General features: G+C 45.9%; 1 protein-coding gene across 1 annotated transcript in view; it reads left to right on the top strand.

Annotated features, from left to right (window-relative positions):
- The first annotated feature begins 10387 nt into the window (after window positions 1–10387).
- Window positions 10388–15418, top strand: part of TMEM242 (transmembrane protein 242) — a 79067-nt gene continuing 74036 nt past the window's right edge. Inside the window, exon 1 of the mRNA XM_072141066.1 lies at window positions 10388–10465. Coding sequence (XP_071997167.1) covers window positions 10411–10465 — 55 coding nt within the window. The 5' untranslated portion in view covers window positions 10388–10410. The remainder of the gene's footprint in view (window positions 10466–15418) is intronic.

A 15418-nucleotide genomic window follows, 5' to 3' on the forward strand; every position in this document is an offset into this window, starting at 1 on the left:
AGGGTCAGTGTGGTGGCAAAGTCTCTGCTTGCTTCTCTGAAAAAACATCAGCAAAGTCCACATATGGAGCGGGGAGACCCGCCAGACGCTTGGAGGACTTCGGAAGTTCCAGACAACATGACTGGCATTCCAGTATCCAGCTTCACCCGGCTGCCAGTCGACCACTGGTGCATAGCGCTGCAACCACAGAAGACTCAGAAGAACTGAAAATGTGCACCGGGTTAGCACGTAAAAGAATAGTCTCTCCTTGTGCAAGACCCCCACTTGTAAGCATAGGGGTTCAGTGCGGCACTGGATCGGGTCTTTGAGAATCTCCCCACTGACGGATATGACCAGCGGCTTTTTGAGACGGACCACAGGAAGACGGTACTAAGAGACCAGGGCAGCATCCACAAAGTTTCCTGCTGAACCGAACTCCAGGAAGGCAGAGGCTTGAAACTGATTACCAGTCCAGGAGCTGAGTAAGAGAGATATGTCAAGACGTGCCAAGAACCCTAGGTGCATGCGTTTCCCAGACATTGATGACAAAGTGGACCGGACTGAAGGAAGTGTTCTGGACTGGCACAATAGAAACATAGGTTCTCCTGACGTCGCCGGGAACATTCCTTGGAAGACAGCTGAGCTCTGACCCCCTGCATGGTTCCTCTGCAGGGGTCACGGCAGGTGGCTGAAGTGGTCTTTGGAATGCAGAAGCCAGACGAGGCAAACGTCGGACCCAGACTTGCACTTGCTCGAGACGTTGCTCCTCGGAGCGCTCCATAAACCGGATATCAATCCGAGTGACCAGAGAGATGAGGTCGCTCCGAGTAGTCGGCAGGCCACGTGCAGACAGCGCGTCTTTAACTTTCCCAGAAGTCCCTTTTTAAAGGTCACAATCAGGTCTGCATTGTTCCAGGCTAGCTCAGAGGCCAAAGTACGGAACTAAATCGTATAGTCATCAACAGATGAGTCCCCTTAACGCAGGTTCAGCAGTGCGGGCTCAGCTGAAGACGCCAGTGCAGGTTCCTCAAAGATGGACCGGAACTCAGCAAAAAAAAGAGGTGATGTCAGCTGTATCCGGGTCTTTTCTGTCCCAGAGGGGAGTAGCCCATGCCAGGGCCTTCCCTGAGAGGAGGCTGATGATGAATGCCACCCTAAAGTGTTCCATGACGAAATTTGTCAGCATAAGCTCAATGTGCAGGGGGCACTGGGTGATGAAGCCCCTGCACAACTTGGGATCCCCATCATATTTAGAAGGCATGGATAGTCTCAGCCTAGTTTCAGCGGTAGGTAGGCAAACCGGAATAGCAGGAGCAGCTTGACGCTGTTGCTGAGTTGCCATCGATTGCTGCAGCATGGCGGTGACTTGTCAAAGCTGTTCACTTTGCGCAGCAATCTGCTGGGACTGCTCGACCACAACGGTGGTAAGATCAGCCAGTTTAGACAGCTGAACCTTGGCAGGGTCCATCGCCGGATCTTACTGTAAGGGTCCAGGGGTAGTGGACCCACACCTTGGACTGGAATCTGAGTGGCATCCGTCTGTTACCAGAGCCCGCCGCAAAGCGGTCTGGACTTGCTGCGACGTGGTACAACCAGGTCATTCCACAGGTGCGACTTTATCCCTGGTGGCAGCCAAGGCAAGGTACACAGACGTTAGGAAGAAGGCAGAAGGTCAGGAAGGGCAGCACAGATTGGAATCAGCAATAGGTCAAAGTAGGCAGCATAGGAACGTAGTCAGGACCTTTAAACTTTCTGAAGCTACGAGACGGGGACACCCACCACTGGAGGACCGGGATAAGGCGCGGGGACAGGTACGAAGCGCAGGCACCACGCGAGCATACATGGAGGGGCACGGATGAGCCTGCGACATATACAATCACTGTGATTGTACCATCACATGGCAACAACATCAACATCATGGCAACTTCTCCCAGTCGTGACTTATCTCTGCAGAATTTGCCACCCATGTGACTGTGGCCTCTGGAGAACATCTCAACACACCCTCCTTACAAAAAAAATCAAAGTCAATATAATGTCCCCTACATAACAGCTTCCCCCTACATATACAGATAATACACTGTGACCCATCAATATACTATAATATATACTACCATATAATTTATGGTGGCACCAGCACACTTCCCCAGTATATAGGTTGACCATGTATATAGCCAGTCAATATATATCCAGCCAGCTCCATAGTATATAGCCAGCCATTCCCCTGCCTCCCCCAGTATATAGCCAGCCAGCCCCCCTGTAGAATATAGCTTGCTTGACCCCCATAGTATATAGCCAGTCTGTCCCCTGTTGTATATAGCCAGCCTTCCAGCCCCCGTAGTATATAGCCAAAATACTTACCTACCATGCAACCGCATGGTCCATCCCGCATCGCCAGCATCCTCTCACTCTAAAACCTAGGCAGTGCCTAAACAATTAAGTTGGCAGCCAAGCATCTTGGTTATAGAGGGCGGCAGCTGCGTACAGCAACCAGCGATATGTGTATCTTAAAGATACACATATCGCTGATTGCTACTGGGGGCCAGGATGAGTAGCCCCTTAGGCAATTGCTTACCCTTGCCTACTTCTTGTCCCGGACCTGCATGTGGCCTTGCTTCCAGAAGTACTGTCACTCCCCCCTTTCTGGTCTCCAAAAAAACAAATGCTTCATTATGTCTTGAAACTCCAGGAAAGTTCCCGTTTTGGCCTGCACATCGATGTAACACATATGAATTATACATTGCCATCTGCTTTATGTGCACAGCCAGCTTCTTGTACCACACCCTTGAGTTCCGCATGGCGTTATAAGGCTGAAGCAAGTGGTACATCAAGTTAACCCCTCCCATGTAGTTGTTATAATCCAATATGCAGTCAGGTTTGGGGGTTTCTGTATTGGGACCTAGTTATGAGACAGGAATGCTGGAATGCCCATGCATTGTTTCATAGTTTCATAGTTTATACGGTTGAAAAAAGACACTTGTCCATCGAGTTCAACCAAGGAAGGGAAGGGATTGGATGAGGAAGGGATTTAGGGGAAACAATTCTATATAACATAACCATCAATGTTATTTAGGTGTAAAAAGGCATCTAGACCCTTCCTGAAGCACCTTGTGCTTAACACACAATAAAGAGTCGCTGCATTGTGCCCGACTCCCATGCCTTCTATGATTTTCCCCAAGCAATGACTCCAGCACTTCGGCACAAATTGAACCCCTCGATCAGACACGATGTGTTGAGGAAGACCATGCAGCTGGAAGATATGTTGAAAGAACAAGCTGGCAAGACGTGGAGTAGATGGAAGACCTGGAAGGTGGACAAAATGGGACAGCTTGGAAAACCAGCCTGTCACCACCCAGATGACGGTATTGCCAGAGGAAGGCGGAAGGTCCGTGACAAAGCCACATGCAACCACGGGCGACTGGGTATCGGTAACGGAAGCAAGAGACTAGCCGGTTTCAGGCGGGAAGGTTTATTATGGGCACAGCACCCCACAAGTGCAGGAACCTACAAAGTCCTGAACATCTTTGACCAAGTCAGGTTATCAGAAGTAGTGGGAGATATGGACCACAGAGCGTTGAACCCCAGCGTGCTCAGCCAGGCACGAAGAATGTCCCCAAGACTGGGTATCAGTAACGGAAGCAAGAGATTAGCCGGTTTCAGGCGGGAAGGTTTATTATGGGCACAGGACCCCACAAGTGCAGAAACCTACAAAGTCATGAACATCTTTGACCAAGTCAGGCCACCAGTAGTAGTGGGAGATATGGACCACAGTGCGTTGCACACCAGGGTGCTCAGCCAGGCATGAAGAATGTTCCCACGACAAAAACCTCTTCCGCAGTGCAGGTTGGACATTCGTCTTGCCAGGCGGAAGCTGCCGCAGATGCACCGGAGTGGCAACAACCAATTGTTCCGGAGAGATAATATGCTGAGGAACCGGCTCTTCTCCAACGACATTGTAGGCATGGGAAAGGGCATTCGATTTGATATTTTTCTGCGCAGGTCAAAAGTGGATTAACAGGTTGAAGTGTGAGAAGAAAAGTGCAAGTTTAATGGCTAAAAGTTCTCTATCCCCAATAGAGTAATTTCTCTCTGCGGGAGAAAAAGTTTTAGAAAAGAATCCGCATGTGAGTTTTCGGCCATTAGGCCCTTTCTGGGTGGATTGGTGCCATTGGTGTTGGTGAGTAATGTGGAGTAAACTGCCAGTAATAGTTTGCAAAGCGTCGGAAACCTCCGGATGCATAGACCTTCTGGACGCAGCCACTGTTGAACTGCAGACAGTTTAGCAGGATCCATCTGGAGACCTTTGTCGGACATTATGTAACTGAGGAAAGGAATGCTTTGTTGGTGGAACTGACTCTTCTTGAGCTTGGCGTAGAGACAATCAGCCCGTAGGCGGCCAAGAACTTGCCTTATGTGAGACTGGTGGGTCTCAAGGTATACAAAGTATAGTATACAGCAAATTCCTGGAAGACAGCCGGAGCTTTACAAAGTCCATATGGCATCACAAGATACTCGAAATGTCAATCTAGGGTGTTAAATGATGTCTTCTCTTTGTCACCCTTACGGATCCGGATGAGGTTGTAGGCCCCATGAAGGTCCAGCTTGGAAAAAATCTTGGAGCCATGTAGGTGTTCAAAGAGCTCCGTGATCAACGCCAGAGGGTATCGGTTCTTAACTGTGATCTTGTTAAGTCCGCGATAATCATTGCAAGGACGAAGGGAGCCATCCTTCTTGGTCACGAAAAAGAACCCTGCACCAGCTGGAGAGGAGGACTTACGTATAAACCCTCTCTGCAGGTTCTCTTTAATATACTCCGACATGGCAGCGGTCTCAGGTATCGAGAGAGTACACCCGACCCCGGGGAGGAGAGGTACCAGGCAACAGCTCTATAGGGCATTTGTAGGGACGATGTGGTGGCAATGTCTCTGCCTGCTTCTTGGAGAACACGTCAGCAAAGTCCTGGTAACACATTGGTAGGCCCTCCAAAGACTTGGGAATCACAGAGGAAGCCAAGTCAGGCGCAACGGGACTGACACTCTGGACTCCAACAAAGAATTTCCCCTGTCATTCAGTTGAGAACAGTTGCATGGAGCTGCAGCCACAGAAGACCCAGCAGGAGAGACGAGGTAGAGCGTGGCAGCACATAGAAGGACAGTCTCTCCTTATGCAAAAAATCGACCTGCAGGGAAATTGGCTCGGTGCGGTACTGGATCGGAGAGCATTTGTCCGGTGACCAAGGAGATGACCAGAGGCTTCTCGAGAAGGACCACAGGGATGTGATGCCCATAGACCACAGCGGCATCCACTAAGTTCCCTGCAGAATACTGAGAAGCACAGGAATAGCGTAGTCAGGAAAGGAACAGCGCAGGGCATTAGACAAAGCTTTCTCTAAGGCACAAAGATCCGGTAGGGTGTGATGGGAGAGGCAGGTTTAAATAGCCTTCTGTGAAATGGCCAGCGCCAATTACCGGTGCGCTGGCCCTTAAAATTTCATGAAGCCAGCTCGCAGGCACCCTAGGAGACATGTGCACATGGGCCGCGGACGGGAATCCGGAGCGGGGACAGGTAAGCAGCGCAGGCGCTGCGCCAGCTGGCACCGAGGGGCACAGGGGAGCCCGCGACCCCTGTGACAGTTCGCCTCAGAAACTCTGAACTTGTATGTATACCCTGATGTACTCTCAAACAGCTTATACCTCTTCACACCATGCTGTTGGAATTGAAGTCTCCCTTTGAATTCTACCCTGGACTCGTCTATGGACACATGTTTTGTGGGGGTGTACGCCTGTACAAACTTGGCACTAAAATGGTCTTTTATGGACCTGACCGTAAATAACCAACCATAACTGGGGTCATCTCTGGGTGGGCACTGTGTGTATCTGAGTGTATATACTCCTATGAGTGTAAACGTACATCTCAGCCCTGAGGCTGCGAACAAGTGAGTGCTAAGATCGCCGAGCAAGGCGACTTTACAAACTATATGTATAGTGTTCACACTCACAGGAGTATATAAATATCTACCAGCCGATAATTTGCACAAAAGAAAGGAAATATCTACTTACCGGTATATGAAAATCGATGTATATATGTGAATATTGAAGTAAAGTAAAAGTTTTGAAAATGATGAAAATGTTTCTGAAGGTCAATTAACAGGACACTATTCAATACTGCGGTCCCCTACTTAAGAACACCCAACTAACAGACGAACCCTAGTTACAAACAGCCTTCTGGATGTTGGTAATTTACAGTATTTTAGTCCCAGGCTACAAAAACCAGCTGTAACAGTTACCAAAGGTGTCTGCAATTTAGATTTATTGTACTGTATATATATTTATAATGAGTTTGCACCAGAAAGAACAGATGTTTCTGACTATCCCGACTCCTCCGTCTTATTTTGGCGCAAGTGGGCGTGCCCTAACTTTTCCACATTATCTGTCACATTTTTGTGTATTTTATCGGCATTGTTAGGCGCAATTTTTGGCGCACAATAGACAAGGAAAAAATTGGTCAGAGAGCAAAATTAAGGCGCAGTCCATGTAAGATTTTGGCGCACACCTCATTGATGTCGGCATTTTAATGGCGCACGGCTGATTATTACCGTCTACCCATTATTTACTTACAGGCGTGAGCCACTTTAAAACATCGGGCTGTGCTTTCCGGAGACTGATCGCCAATGCCGTCAGTCGTGCTTGCCTCAGAATTAGTAAATCCCCCCCTATGTGTCATATGTATTTTTCACACCCCCGTAGACTTCTATGGGTGAGCAGAGCCGCAAACACGGACAAGAATAGGTCCTGGTCTGAGTTTAGACTGAGACGAAGGGCTGAGGAATACCCAACTCTGTGTGTTTATTTTTAATTTTTTTAAAACCAGATTCATGTATGCTATGGACTATACTGGTGAACTCTTGGATTTTTTTAAAATAAAACTGTTAACAAGAGTGTGTCAGGAAGTTTTCATTTGCATAACAAAAAAGGTAAAGAAAAATGTGTGTGTATTATTTTAAATATTTCAGTTAATTTAATACTAATCCTCTTACAATTACCGTTGTACCCACTGCTGCCAGGAGTGCCAGATAGAGCCGAGTACACTATTGTTCTGGACCATCTATAGATGGGCAAGTATTGTGCCTGCTGCAGGCTGATATTATTGGGCTGTAAAAGCCCAAAAACAATGACTTGTCACACAACAATAATTTTAGGCTGCTGCTACTGTATTATATCTGGGTGGTTAAGGAAACTAAGGACGACCTCGTGTCCTTTTTGTTCAATTATTAATTTCAAAAAACATAGCATAGGTTCCCACCAATTTCTAGTACCAGAAGTGCAGTGTCAGAGCCCATTGTTTTGGGGCTTTCATAATGTATTCCTTTACTGTATTTATATATTGCACACAGATTATGCAGCTCTACACAGAGCTTGCCAAATCAGTCCCCAATAATACCAAGCTGCAGCCATTCCAGGAAGTAACCATCTATACATAGTTAGCTAATGGATTGTACCTGCCTCTTCCCATAACAAAGGTGGTAAATGTTTGTTTTAGGCTTTTAACTGGCTAATAGCAAGCTCTAAATTAGCAAGTTAACCCCTACCTGTTAACACTACATCACTAAATCTTTTTTTTTTTGTATCTTTCTTTTTATTGTTTTTTTTTTTTAAAAACAGTATGTAACAAAAATACAATGCATGTATTACCGTGGTTACAAATGTTGGCACATGAAATCAGATTTTCAAAATGTAGACGTAAGTCAAGCAATACATGTTATAACAGAAAAATAATTAACATGTAACATAGAACATAAAATATTGCCCATATAAATTTCCTCCAGAATTGTAATAAATGAAATGCTGCTAAAAGTTACATAGCCCATATTGTTAATCATAATGGATGAGCAGACAGGAACTCAGTCCATACTGCCCATTGTTTTTCGCATATGCTTTGTTGACCTTTTGTTTTTGCAATAAGAATTTCCATCTTATAATTATTATTAACTGTATGAAAAATTTCTTGTATAGAGGGGAGACTAGAAGATTTCCAATTTTTAGCTATAAGATTCCTAGTTGCATTTAAGCAATGAGAAATAATTGTCGCATGATTGAGTGGAATATTTTCCATACCAAGAGACAGCAAGGCAATACCTGGGTCCCATGGGATTGGATATGGGATAATAGCTCTTAATTTAAGATATATTGAATTCACTAAATCTTAACCTGCTATGCGGTGTGCTCAGCAATCTTCGGCCGCTATCATAAAATTGGTAGGAGCGGCAGGGTAAATGCTCGACCTGCCACTCCAACCAGAAGTGGGGACAGGATCCCCATTCTCCTAATTGCAGGGGGGCCCTTTTGCATACTTGGTGGGGATCCCAGCTGTCGGACTTGCTGTCTCAAACTTTGTTTGGGACTTATAAACAAAGTATGAGACAACATCCAAATTTGCCCAGTCTAGGCCTGTTTACGAGTGCCCGCAGCAGAAAGATACCAGTTGCATGGGTTCAGATACAATTAAGGAAAAAGCAGCAGCACTCTATTGTAATCCAGTGAATTAGTTGTTCTCTTTATTTCTCATGTTGCATGTATTTCTGATGAATAAAGAGAACACCTGATTTACTCGATTACAACAGAAAGCTTTTTCTCAGTTGTATCTTCCCAAGGGACAACACATTTAAATGATATGATGGACTGAAAGACTGATGGCCTACTCAAAAAAGCTTGACAGGTTGCAAGTAGGCACCCACATCTTGATATTTGATTTCCTTTTATTATTCAAATCATCTTTCCTTGTTGATGCCTAAGGAGACTGCATGAGATTTTTAGCCAGAAAGGAAGTACTGTCAAATGCTGCCATGCACTCTGTTATATCTGTTCTTACACTATGCTTGATCTGTAGAGTATGGCCAAGGATGCGCTGATAGTGTAAATTTTTTAAAATTCTGCCTCTTACTAGTCTGAACACTGGTGTATTCATTCTCCTGGCAACCTTGATTGATTTGTACCACACCTTTTTGCCCCCCTGCAGACTCTGCTTTGGTACACTACTTTTTCCTGTGATTAACATAATGGGGGTCATTTACTAAGGGCCTGAATCGCGTTTTTCCAGGGGTTTACCCAAATTTTTCCATTTTGCGCCGATTTTCCCTGAATTGCCCCGGGGTTTTGGCACACGCGATCGGATTGTGGCGCATCAGCGCTGGCGTGCACGCGAAGGAAATTGGGAGGGGGGGGGGCCTGGCCATGCGAAAACCTGATGGATTCAGAAAAACCGCCGCATTTAAAAAAAAAAGTGTGCTTGACACACGCTTACCTTCACCCGGCGGAGGACGGTGAACTTCAGTGCATTCCGACGAACTTCAGCGCAGCAGCGACACCTGGTGGACATCAGGCGCACTACCTTAGTGAATCGCCGGAAGACCCGAATCCTCCACACAGAACGCGCCGCTGGATCGTGAAGGGACCGGTTAAGTAAATCAGCCCCAAACTCTTTCTGATACCCTTGCCATCTTGTCTGACGTCAGAGTACTGATCCAATTACTTTCTGGACCTCTATGGACTCTATGGTCTTGTGGATCAGTACTCATTGCCTACTATAGTTTTGTACTCTGTAAACTGATTTTGGTATCTTTGACGCTTTTTCCTGTATTCTTGACTGCCCTTTTGCCCATTGATTTTGTACCTTATATTTCATCTGTTCTGATCCATATTTGATGTCTATTCCATTGTCTTTTCTTGGTCTCTGTGTTTGCACTTTGGTGCAAGTGAGGAACAGAGACTAATTGTCTAGCTACCACCTAGAGTAGTCTGGAGAAGTAAAGAGGGACTGCTGTGAAGAGGGTTCGTCAAAAGTCCCACTGTGTCTGTTTGTTTCTCCAGTCCTGAACATGTATATAGTATACCCAAACTCAAAAAAATCTCCTTCTGGTCCAGTTCAGTATGACCACCATTCCAGATCTTGTGTACCGGTTCCAAAGGCTGGTTTCTGAGCTGGCTAACCATGTCAATGTTCTTTCACAATGCAAGGCCTAAGCTGCTACAGCACCAACAGACCCTTCTCTCTCAGAAACCTAGGGTAAAAATGTTGCTCCTGGATCATTTCTCAGGTGACCGTGAGAAATTTTAAATATTACAGAAGTTATGCTTACTATAGTCATGCGGGAGTTACGCTTTCTGTTGTCCAGGAGCAGAGGAATGGTTGCCCTAGGAACAGTTTTTTCAATCCTTGGGATCCATTTTTTTTATACTGTCTTCTGTGTGATAACAATGTGACTATATTGAATAACTGTTAATATATTGGCTACTGTTGTAGCCCTGGTACTGTACTGTTATAGAACAGTATGAGGTTTTTTATAATAAGATGGAGAAGATGATGATGAAGTGAAGAACCTAAAATTTTAGTGTTGTTAAATTTTGCAGAGACGAGTTATGGCTGGAAGAAGCTAAAATGGCGACCAGGTTGAAGAAGAAATTAAAAGAGACTCCTTTGATCAAAGACATCTGTGAGTTTTCAGATTCCATTAAGTGCAGGTATCACCAATGAGCTCAAAGTTATGCTCTCAATATTTATGAGTGTGGTTCTGGTACTGTTTTTATGTAATCTTTTTCTACTGATCGAGATTCAGAGGCTGAATTTATGTACTGAGTTGGGTCTTGGTGCAGTAAATATGTACAAATATTGAATTTCTCAGAAGAAACATTTCTTGGAAGCAGGCTATAAAGAGAAGCATCTCAGATTTTGCTTGTTTGACCATTTCCCACCATTACGAAGGGGTGGTGACAGGGAGCATCATTACAGCATGAGTTAAAATCTCTATTCTTGACACCTTAAAACCTATGGTTCTAAATGTGGATTTCAAACAAAGTACTATATAGGTTAATCATATTAGTAGTTTTCTATTTTTGGACATTGTTGATGATGTTTTTCATTTTTCTGTGATTGTTATGTATTTATACCATATATTTTGAAATTTATATAATATTTGTTTTTTTTCTAAACAGACACATCAATACTTCTCCATTTTCTCCAATTTTTATGATTAATATTTTTCTAGCCATGTAATTGCCTCTTCAGTCATCTCTGTGCAGTTATTTAACCACGCTCATGTACTATATATTAAATGTGCTCTAATATTAGATGTTGGGCAGTGCATTATTATGCTGTTGTGGCACTACAGTGTGTGACATGGTGCCCATAGTTTGGCTCCGGCAACACTAAATTGTTGCAGGGGTCCCCTTAGATATTTTAGTTTGAATGGACCCCCCAGAGTTTGGTGGCCTGGCCCTCCTTCCCACTAGCCACTGAATGAATTTATACTGTTTTAAACTTCTCTATATACAGTATCTTATTAGACCTCTTAAGTGAGGATTATACTATTATGTGGCATTTATTTTATTACATTTTGGGTTTTGAGTTTTCATCTACTTTTATCATTATCCAAACATGTGCTATCATCGGCACCTTCTACTTTTACTGTGATCGGGGATAAACAGACTTAGGCTGCATTCACACTACAGTATGGGGAACGTATATACGGCCAACGTATATTAGGCCGATATACGTTCCCCATACACTTCTATGGGCTCGCGACGTGCGGCACCATACCTCTCTGTAGCCCGGGAAAAGATAGGACATGTTTTATCTTTTCCCGTATTACTGCGCCGCGGACATACATCGCTTTGGAGAGGGGCGAGGGTGAGCTGCGCTCACCTCCTCCTCCTCTCCCTGCGCTGCCGTGTGCCCGCCGTGCTACGGTGCGGCGGGCACACGGCAGTGTGCATTTAGCCTTAATTACACATGATAGTCAGCAGGCTTACTTTCTAGCTTTTGTTTACATGTGCTGTTCACACTTACATTCTTCACAGGTTTGTAACATCATAACAGTACGTACTAATACAGCAATCAACATCTTACTACAACATCTATTCACTTTACTATATTTATCAACTACTGTGATGTATCTCTTTGCCTTGACTATTTGCTCTTTATTCTATTATGTGTGGATTAATATTACAAGCACTTTTTATGCACTTTATATGGTTAATAAGGGGTGGTATGTCGGAGGTCATGAGACTTCTTTTCACTCTTTTTATCACTATGGGATAAAGACAGCACCTTTTCACCTTACATCTACCTGCGTTTGAGTGCTGCTTCTTTTCTTTGTACATGTTTTGGAGGACCTGTTTTCCTGGTCCTGGGAGCTTGCACCCGCCATTTCTATACAATTGTGCTGCTGAGAACTTTCCTTCTTCTTTCTGTTCAATGGTATCCAGTGCCAACTCATTATTGGAGAGACTTGCAACATGGCTTGATGGTTTACTTAAACCGTCAAGCCATCAGAGATAACAAAGCTGTACTTGCTGCTGTTGACCAGATGACTTTTCCTGGTCATCCTGTGATGTCACGGGCCTAAAGACATGAATAACCTATCATATTGTGTGTAGGACTGCGGCATATCACTTGAAGCATGATCGTTTCCCAGGGTGCCGACCATGTGGAGTATGTGGGGGGCTATTGATAATGAGTGTGCTGCACAGGGATTCATCTGTGAGCATGCAGTATGAAGATAACATCATCACACTGTATGAGTCATCAGCTGCAGCCAGGAGCCAGACGGCAGAAGCAGGAGAAAGAGGAACACATGAGAACATGGGTAAGGTAGGTGATTTGGTTAGTTTAAAAAAGCCCTGTGTGTGTATACAGCGTCGGACAGGCCCACCGGAGAATCCTCCGGTGGGCCCCGGCGCCTGCTGTGCCGCGGCGGCCAATGCCTACGGGGCAGTGCCTGCCCGATGGCTGCTGGGGCCGCGCCTGCCCGATGGCTGCGCGGCCGCGCCTATCCTTTTGCCGACATGGATGCAGCCGCGCCTCTCCGATGTTTGCGTGGCCGCGCCTGACCGGTGCCCCGTTGGACGTTATGTGCTCCGTTGCGAGGTATGTCTCCGCCCCTTTTGTGCGTCTGTCTATACTGTGGGGGGGAGCTGTCACTATATTGGGTAGGGGGTAGGCCCTTTCTCTATACTGGGGTGGTGGTGGGAAGGCCCTGTCTCTATACTAGGGTGAAGGGGGGGGGGGCTGTCTCTATATTGGGTGGGGGGAAGGCCCTGTCTCTATACTAGGGTGAAGGGGGTCTGTTTATATATTGGATGGGGGGGGGTAGGCCCTGTCTCTATACTGGGGTGGGGGGGGAGGCCCTGTCTCTATACTGGGGTGGTGGTGGTGGGGGGCCCTGTCTCTATACTAGGGTGAATGGGGGGGGCTGTCTCTATACTGGGGGGAGGCCCTGTCTCTATACTGGGGTGGGGGCTGTCTCTATACTGGTATGAGGGGAGGCCCTGTCTCTATACTTGGGTAAGGGGAGGCCCTGTGTCTATACTTGGGTAAGGGGATGCCCTGTGTCTATAGTGGGATGAGGGGGGCCCTGTGTCTATACTGGGGGAAGAGGGGGAGGCCCTGTGTACAGCCACAGTACACAGCCATACATGGAGCTACAGCCGCAGTACACAGCCATACATGGAGCTACAGGCACAGTACACAGCCATACATGGAGCTACAGCTGCAGTACACAGCCATACATGGAGCTACAGCCGCAGTACACAGCCAACATGGAGCTACAGCCGCAGTACACAGCCATACATGGAGCTACAGCAGCAGTACACAGCCATACATGGAGCTACAGGCACAGTACACAGCCATACATGGAGCTACAGCCACAGTACACAGTAATATAATAAGATGTTTTCCTAGCGATGATTTGACAGCGATAGGGTGCATTCACACTGCCATTGTGGGGACACGTATATGGCTGCGAGCTTGGCCGAATGCTACAGTTATGTATGGACCTTGGTTCTGGCTCTGTATCTAATGTTTGATGCTTCTAATAAATCTGCTAGAATGTGTTTTACAATTCAATTCGGATAAGTCTGGTAGTATTTCTTCTTACATGAAGGGTGGGCCCCCCAAAAAATTTTCTCTGGTGGGCTCAAGGTATTCCAGTCCGACACTGTGTGTATATATACAGTAGGTATGGAAAGTATTCAGACCCCTTTAAATTTTTCACTTTTTTGGGTCATTGCAGCCAATTGGTAAGGTCAAAAAAGTTATTTGTTTCCTCATTAATGTATTCTCTGCACCCCATCTTTACAGAAAACACAGAAATGTAGATACTTTTGCTAAATTATTAAACAAGAAAAAAATTAAATATCACATGGTCATAAGTATTCAGACACTTCTCTTTGACGCTCATATTTAACTCACATGGTGAGCAAAGCAGGTTGGACTTGTTGCGGCGTGGTACCACCAGGTCATTCCACAGGCGCGACTTTGTCCACAGTGGCGACCAAGGCGTAGTACAAAATGTCAGGCAAACTCGTGGTCAAGGACAAGCAGCACAGGATCAGACGGGATCGGAGTCAGGAACGGAATCGAGGTTACTACGAGAAAGCAGGATAATCGCAGAGGGAATGGAACAAAGCTTTCTCTTAGGCATAGAAGCACAAAGATATGTCAGGGGACACAGGAATGGGCTGGGAATTTAGCAGGGAAGGTGGCAGAGCAGCGCCAATTATCAGCGGGAGACTGTCGCTGGAGCCAGGTGGAGTTCCCCCGCAGGCAGGCTCTGGTGGCACCGGAAGGTCACACGGGTGCGCCAGCGACCCAGGATATGGGTCGCAGGGGAACCCATGACATAGTGTCTGTGTTGGGCACAGTGTACAGTCATGGCCAAAAGTTTTGAGAATGACACAAATATTATATTTTCACATCTGTTGCCCCCTGTTTTTTTTGTGTGTTTGTCAGATGTTTTTATAACATACAGAAATACAAGTGCAATCATATTATGAGTTAAAAAAACTTTTAGAATAAGCAGTTAGAATAAGTTAATGCAGCAAGTCAATATTTGCAGTGTTGACACTTCTTCCTTAGGACCTCTGCAATTCTCCCTGGCATGCTCTCAATCAACTTCTGTACCAAATCCTGACTGATAGCAGTCCATTCTTGCACAATCAATGCTTGCATTTTGTCACAATTTGTTGGTTATTGTTTGTCCACCCGTCTCTTGATGATTGACCACAAGTTCTCAATGGCAATACGATCTGGGGAGTTTCCAGGCCATGGACCCAAAATCCCATGATTTGTTCCCTGTGCCACTTAGTTATCACCTTTGCTTCATGGAAAGGTGCTCCATCATGCTGGAAAAGGCATTGTTGACCCCTAGGCGCACCAGGACGTTATAGTATGTCCCCGGGGCTAGATGCTAAGTGCACGGGGATGTGCTATAACGTCCTGCTTCTGGCATCGGCTCACGAACAGAGCCGGCACCAGAAGCAGCAGCTGTCAGCTGTCTATCACAGCTGACAGCCTGCGCTAACACCCGCGATTGGAGCCGGCTCTCATTGTGAGTGTTAACCCCTTAGACACCGCGGTCAAGCATGACTGCGGCGTGTAAGGGTGTTTG

The sequence above is a fragment of the Engystomops pustulosus genome, chromosome 3, assembly GCF_040894005.1.
Source record: "Engystomops pustulosus chromosome 3, aEngPut4.maternal, whole genome shotgun sequence".
Lineage (NCBI taxonomy): Eukaryota > Metazoa > Chordata > Amphibia > Anura > Leptodactylidae > Engystomops > Engystomops pustulosus.